This window comes from Brassica napus, chromosome C8 (genome assembly GCF_020379485.1).
Source record: "Brassica napus cultivar Da-Ae chromosome C8, Da-Ae, whole genome shotgun sequence".
Classification (NCBI taxonomy): Eukaryota; Viridiplantae; Streptophyta; class Magnoliopsida; order Brassicales; family Brassicaceae; genus Brassica; species Brassica napus.
In genome coordinates this window covers 3,863,901-3,871,241 of record NC_063451.1, presented here as the reverse complement: position 1 = coordinate 3,871,241, position 7,341 = coordinate 3,863,901, and the positions used below count along the sequence as shown (strand labels likewise).

Below are 7,341 nucleotides of genomic sequence, written 5' to 3'. Positions count from 1 at the left end.
CCAAAGTCAGATTTTACAGCTTTGTGTTTGCTATACAAAATATACTTCTTCGTAAAACCAGTTATGTTTACTTTCAAAAGTTTCTTCGTAAGACTTGGTCTGATTGTACGAATGATTTTTCGTTTAAGTAAAGGGGACCGGTTTTACGAAGATTGTAAATCGGTGATATGTATACACATGTCAAAGTAGTGTTGTTTTTGCGGGTTTTACGACAAACGTTTCTGCTGTGATTTCGATTTTAGGTGAAAGTTGCTTTGAGTTACACATGGAGTGTTACCGAAGTTTATTTCACTACGATCTAGTCGTAGAACGTTTTCATTGGTTTTTTGAGAAGATTCTCATGACACATTCGTTTCTGGTAGATCTAGCCAACGATCGGGAAGAAAATGTTCCCCTTAATGTGCTCGATGCTACATTTATTCTCGAGTTTTCTTCGTCACAAATGTTCTCGATGCTTTTCCGTGACTCACTTGGTTCAACGGAAACTGAAAGAAATGCCTTGATGCTTGAAGATTTCTCGTAGAAATTTTTATACGAAAATGGCTTTATAAAGCCGGAAAGGGCATCAAGACTTTGGCTAATCGTCGAGTTTCAGTTTGATATTGGTGCAGGTTTTCTATACGCATGATTGCGACAAAAAATGTTGTATATCTTTTGAGATATGTTCATGATCGTCTGGATATGTTGCTAGCGTTTAGACAAATTTTAGATTGTCGTTTGCTTTTTTGGGACGATTTATGGAGGTATCGTATTGCCTAAATGTTTTTCTGCCTATTGTTGCGAGAGTTTGCTTTGACGAAAGTGTTTTCTTGATGACAAGGGAAAAGTTTTTGAAGTTTGGTAGTATACGAGTATAGTATATGTACCTACTCCCCCCCCCCTATTTTTTTACGAAAGAAAATGGTTGAACCGATACTTTGAAGGGTTGTGTACGTTTCTTCTGGGTCGACAGTCTTGGTCGATTTAAGGACGACGATGGGACTGTGAATTGGATGTTGACGACTTGGGATATGTCGGCTTTAAGAAAATCGCTAGAAACGAATCGGTTTTAAGACGACGTTCGTGTCTCTAGTTCTTTCTTTGTTTAGGAAGTGATCTGAATATGTGTGGCGATCGTTTCTCGATTTTCAGAGAGTTTAGATCGGTTTGCAAGATCTGCCTGAACAGTCACAGAACAATATACCGGGACATGAAAAATCGCCTAAGACTTAGTTCGCTGTTTTAAGTTCCCTAAAGTTCTACGGCAGTCTCAAAGGCGTTTCTATTTCTTAGTAATTTTCTACGAAAATTCCAAGTCTGATTTCAAGTAGGAAATACCTTAGTTCTCTCGAAAATTCGGGGTAGACTCTTCTCCGTTTTACTTCTTCATTTGCCCTTACTTTTTTCGTGTTTGTCTGCCCATTTCGAATAGCAAGAATATTGATTCTTCGTAGACTTCTCTGCTTTCCTAGCCGTGTTTAGGCTGTTGCCAATATTTGCGGTTTTTGTGATCCATGTTTCAATCTTAGTATCATTGGATTTACGAAAATGAATGAGCATCTCGTCGAAAACTTTTTTTTAGCGTTTAAGAATAGCCAGGGATGATCAAGAGGTGCCAAGGACGATCAGGAAGACTTGTCAGATGATGAGATTTTGGCGACAGATCGAGGCGCGAGAGGAAGGATGGTGAGACCGTGGAGAGAGGCGGATGGGCGAATTTTTATTCTCGATTTCGCTCTATCTCTTTCCTTATCCGAGATTATTTTTCTACGATTGTTGTTAGATTTTCGAAGGTTGTCAAATGTTTCCAACTTTAGTTTTACGAAAGTTTTTTCGAAAAATAATATCGAGTTTAATTTTTGCAAAGGTTACTTCGCAAGATGTTGTCGAGCATAATATTACGAGATTTGTTCCGTAAAGAAGTTTTCAAGTTTTGGGTTGTACGAGAGACGTGACGAGGTTAATTATTGCAACCAAACTTAATCAGAAGTTTTTCTCATATCTGTGGGATTGATCTGTGGAAGTTTCGAGTAGTTTTTTCTGAAGTAAGATTTAGGTGACAAACATCAACAACTCGCGGAATTTGTTACTATGGAAGTGATACTTGAATTCTTACGAAACCTTAGGCTTCAGAACACGTTTTAGCGGTGGAGATATGATCTCCCGTTTTGCTTTATTTAGTCTTCGTCAGCCGTTTTAGGTTTCGAGTGATTCTATAGAAATTTATTTCGTTTCTCTGGAAGTTATTTGGAAGTAGTACAGCCGTGGGGGTTTCATAACCGATTTACTGTGCTTCCATTTTCTACGATAAATCTAGAGTTTTTCCGAAAGATATTCGGAAGAAATACAGCGGCGAGTTATGTACCCGATTTGATGTGCTTTCTTTTTTCTGTGACTAACCTAGGATTTTTCCGCAAGATAGTGGGAAGAAGTACAACGGCGAGTTATGTACCCGATTTGTTGTGCTTCCTTTTTCCGCGATTAACCTAGGATTTTTCTGCGGTTTCGGGGAGAGGAAGTTTTACTTTTCTGAAAGGTTTTCGGAAAACGTTTTTTGGTAAAACCCTTACACGTTGAGATTTCTTTAGTTCCGTAATGAACCAAACTTACGGGGTTTGATAAGATTTATTGTTTCCCTTTATGTTTAGAAAGAGAAATCGCGAGCTCGTTTCATTGCACTTCCTATGGCGAAAAGTCGCGGCATGGTTTACGATTTTCTCAAGAACTGTAGCGTTTGCATAAGCGTTGGCCATAGGCGCAGTGGCGGCTAGAGTTGTCTTACTAGCGTTGTTCCGAACTGCGATGTTGTCTTTCGTATTTCCAGACATTGTTTTGATCAAGCGTTTTGCGGCTATGAGTTAGAGTAATCCGTATCCCCCTCCTTCTAGCGTCAAACTGTGGGAACCGAAATTCGCATTGTTGATATCCGTTAAAATTAAGAAAGTCAAGAAACCCTAACTTTCCCAGAGGTCCCGGATTCTCTGCGAGAGCCAACGACAAGTAACCAAATAAACGCGGAAAATATGTAAAGACAATAAAGCGAGTTTAGAAAGAGTTGATCTTATTTCGAATCCGAGTAAGAGTGTTGCGATCATTACAAAAGATTACAAAAGCTTAAGCCGCAAGAGCTGTCAGCGAGTTCCCTAGTTCTAATGACCAAAAACCTTAAACCTAGTTGAGTCGCAGCTCGATAACAACAAACGAAAAAGATTTGAAAAAGGTTTTGATTTGATTTCGGACTGAACCTTATGAAAGGCTGCCTACGTACCCCTTTCGAGGATCAAGCCGAACGTAGTTCGATTGAAAGAGTAGAACAAGAGATCAAACTGCATGGGCCGGTTTGTCTAGTAATCGGGTGCCAGTCATAGAAACAGAGCATGTCGAGAATAATGCCTAAAAGTTTCTAAGTGAAGAGAGTTCTAAGTCTGAAAAAATTGTCCTCTGTGCCTCTCGCCTAGGACTCCTTATATACTCCTCAAAGGTCGGTTTTAGCTTTTCCCTTCCTGTCCTTAAGCCGTCTTAAGTGAAAAATGGATATATTTCATTTTTTCTGATCTTCATGTTTATCCACGAAAACTTAACATTTTTTCTGCGGAAACTTATCTTTATATTTGTTTTTATAAAATAAAAACATAAACCGCCATAGTATCTACGAGCTCATTCTTAAAGAATCGTAAGTGGGCTTGTAGTCGCGTTTTAGACCTCGTTGGGCCGTCTTTCGACATGAAACGTTTGTTACGATTTTCTTTTCGACAAAAACAAGTTATCGCGGTTTTTATCGTAAAGTTTCAACGGTAACTTTGATCGGAATGATGTGAGAAATGATATGGCTGCGGTACATGGGAGCTCGCATTGAGTAATAAACGAGAATGCATGGATTTGGGTCGTACCCGTCGATCGATGTCCGAGACAGTTCGGTCGCTACGTAGCGACCTGGTCCACGCTGGATCGGTCGCTACGTAGTGACCGAACGAAAAGTTTGGTTGGTCGCTACGTAGCGACCGACCGAGTGGCTTGGTCTATCGTTATGTAGCGACTCGTTCGTGGGTCGGTCTCTACGTAGCGACCGACCGAGTAGCTTGGTTGGTCGCTACGTAGCGACCGGCTCGTTCGCGGATCGGTCGCTATGTGGCGACCTTGTTTGGATCCTTTTCTGACGTTTTATGAACGTGTTCTTGGACTATAGGTGTTTAGTTTCGATGAATCAACCGAGACTAGTGCAAGATTTCACCGCAAAGCTCTTCGTAAAGATTTCTTTACGGAGATTACTTTTCGTAAAAGCGTTCATGCTGATTTTTATGGATATTTGGATGTTGACTTCGTCTTGTTCGTTTTTGACCCCAACAATAGTTTTTCTGTTCTTTCTTGACTTCTTTTTTTGTTTTTATTGCGGGAAATATTTTCCGGGGACTTTCAGAAATTGATTCCATCGTGACCGATTTTGACCCCAACAGTGATGTGAGCTTCTTTGCCTGAATTTATTGCCGAATATGATCTTCTGCTATGAGCCACCATGCTTCCTTGGGAATCCCTTAGGATCCAAGCAGCTCCGCAGTTTCTCTGAGCACTGACCCAAGAGGTACCTACGTACGTTACATTTGAGGGTATCAATAGGCGGTTTGATCCAAGTCTTGACAGTTGGGGCTGGTTCAGAGTCTCTGAGGGGAGAATTAGCTAAGAACCAAAGTTCAGCCTCCTCAAAAGCCATCATAACTGCTTGTCAGGGAGACAAAGATGTGTTCTTGAAAACCAAAGAGTTCCTAGCTTTCCAAATCTGCCACATAACCCATGGAACTGCCCGTCTAATATTCATCTCCAGGCTGTTATTGTTCATAACCCCTACTAGGTGGAAGATGTTTAGGAACACAGAGTTCACAGAGAACCCAGCTGGAGGTATGGGTATGTTAGCAAGCTCCCACATCTGGCGCGCTTTGTCACATGGGAAAAGGACATGGGAAATGGATTCGGCCCTTGCTCCACAGCTTTGACAAGTCGCATCAATTTGGATCCCTCTAGTTTGCAGTCTCTCTTTAACCGCTAGAACACCCGATAGAGATCTCCAAAAGAAATGCTTAAGCTTAGAAGGAGCTTTGATCTTCCAGATGTTGTTCCATAACTTCTTCTCCAAAGGGGGAAGAACGCGGTTGTCAGGGGCTTGCAGCGCAACAAGCGTTTCCGTCAGTTAGTAACCACTGCGTGTGCTGTATATACCGTTTTTAGTGAAACCCCAGCTGACTGAATCCTCTCTATTCATAGTCAGTTTCAAGAGCATTATACGGTCTGCATCACCTGGGGCAAAAGTCTCATATACTAGATCTTTGTTCCACCTTCCCGTGTTAACCTCTATCAGGTCTGCGACTTACAACGCAAGGTTCACTTCTCTATCCTCTCTGTACATAGGTGGTCTAGGGATCCCATCAATTATCCAGTTTTCCGCCCACACATTGGATTGTACTCCATTCCCAATATCACGATATAATCCTTGCTTCAGTAGTTCTTTCCCATGTAGTATACTGCACCAAGCGAAAGAAGGTCTAGTACATGAGCCACATTCCAGAAAGGAGCTTCTAGAGAAATAACGCCCTTGTAAGACCCTTGCCACTAAAGAGTTCGGACGGCTCCACATTCTCCATGCTTGCTTGCCAAGCAAGGCTTGGTTGAACCTGCCGATGTCATGAAAAGCCATACCCCCTTGGTCCTTGGGTTTACACAGTTTCTGCCATGCTACCCAGGGGATTTTTCTCTTTTTGTCTCCACTACTTCACCAATACTCAACAATGGCACTAGTAAGCCGTGCACAGAGTTCCTTAGGCAATTGAAAGACTAACATTGCATATATAGGCAGAGCCAAAGCAACAGACTTGATTAACACTTCTTTGGTTCCCATAGAAAGTGTTTTCGTATACCAGCCTTGAAGTCTACCTTCTAGCATCTCTTTGATGAAGTTCAAAAGGTCTTTCTTGGATCCCTTGAAACATTCTGGTAGCCCCAAATAAGTCCTTTCACTGCCTTCCTTCATGATACCTAAAGCTTCTTGAATTTCAATCTTCTGTTGTTAACTGATCTCAGAACCAAAAATGATAGAAGACTTAGAGGTGTTGATAACCTGACCGGAAGCATCACCATAGAGTTTGAGACAGCTTTTGATCTCTTCCCTCTCACTGACCGTAGCATCACACATTCGAAGACTATCATCAGCAAACAACAAGTGGTGAACTGCTGGACAACTAGAGGATAGTTTAATGCCATGTAGTTTCCCTTGTGTTTTCGATTGGTTCAGTACATTGACTAAGGCTTCCGTACAGAGAATATACAGGAAAGGAGATAGCGGGTCTCCCTGCCTTATTCCTCTTTCTGGTCTAATGAAGCCGTGAGAGTGACTGTTGAGCAGAACCGCATAGGAGACTGAACTTATACAAGCCATAACCCATCTGATCCAAGCTCTTGCAAATCCCAGTTTCTCCAATAAAATCTCCACAAAGTTCCATAGTAGCTCAACCATGGAATGTGTAAAAGTAATCTGCCCAGAATAAGGTGATTGGTTGGGAAATACGATTAGAAAGCGAATGGTGAATTAAGCTTTCGAGAAAATGCTTTTGCATAATCTTTGTTTAACCGAAGAGGTTAACGTAAAAGAAGAGTAAGATGAAGACCGCACGTGTTATAACTATATTTGATGTGTATAAATAAAATGATCTAATTGTTTATCTCAGTTTTTTCCACATGTCGGTTTCTCAAGGATTTTAAAAAAATTATCGTTCAACTCAAGAGTCACTTGTTTAATTATAGTGTTGATTTTTTCTATTGAATGTTCACTATAAATAAAATTTTCTAATAATCCAAAATAACTTTTGATATCAATTATTAACCACCACTGACAAGGTCATCAAATACAGAGCTCAGCCAATTTCAATAGGCAGAATGAAGATAGGTCGGTCCAGCTCAGCCCATCCGATTAGGTTAAACCGAATAGAGGGTAGAAGAGAGCCGGATATAAAACGATAAAGAATAGACTTAGAGAGGAGCATTCAGAAAACAAAGATGTCACAAGGAGCTAGAACTAGGTTTTATCATTTATATTTTTTTCTCCCTAGAAACCTTGTCATTTTCGCTTGTTCGGTAATCACTCTCTTGTAACCCGTCATCTGATTGATCAATAAATATCTTTCAAATAACCTTACTATCGAATTCATGCATATTTTGCAGTGCCTACCGAACTCATATTCATGCAGAAGTGTGATATTTGCATTTTAACAAAAGAAAAAGATTGATTTTTGTTTTTTGGTATAAATGGTGACCAGGAAACGGCTAGAAATAATGCATTCCATAACGTTTTTAAAAAATATCACAATTCACAAGGAA

The 7,341-nt window shown here is 40.5% G+C and overlaps 1 protein-coding gene across 1 annotated transcript; it reads right to left on the bottom strand.

The window, feature by feature from the left end:
• Positions 1-4,699: 4,699 nt before the first annotated feature.
• LOC106419598 lies at positions 4,700-6,481 on the bottom strand. The gene is made up of 5 exons (XM_013860412.1): positions 6,086-6,481; positions 5,886-6,028; positions 5,343-5,492; positions 5,191-5,225; positions 4,700-5,133 (listed from the first exon to the last, which is right to left on the bottom strand). The coding sequence occupies exons 1-5, from the start codon at positions 6,479-6,481 to the stop codon at positions 4,700-4,702; spliced, it is 1,158 nt and encodes a 385-aa protein (XP_013715866.1).
• Positions 6,482-7,341: the final 860 nt, after the last annotated feature.

Coding starts and splice junctions, on each gene's coding strand:
- LOC106419598 (XM_013860412.1), bottom strand. CDS start 6,481: ATGGTTGAGCTACTATGGAACTTTGTGGAGATTTTATTGGAGAAACTG. Junction 6,029..6,085: donor ATGGTGATGCTTCCGGTCAG/GTTATCAACACC, acceptor AGTTAACAACAG/AAGATTGAAATTCAAGAAGC. Junction 5,493..5,885: donor GAAGGTAGACTTCAAGGCTG/GTATACGAAAAC, acceptor CGCTTGGTGCAG/TATACTACATGGGAAAGAAC.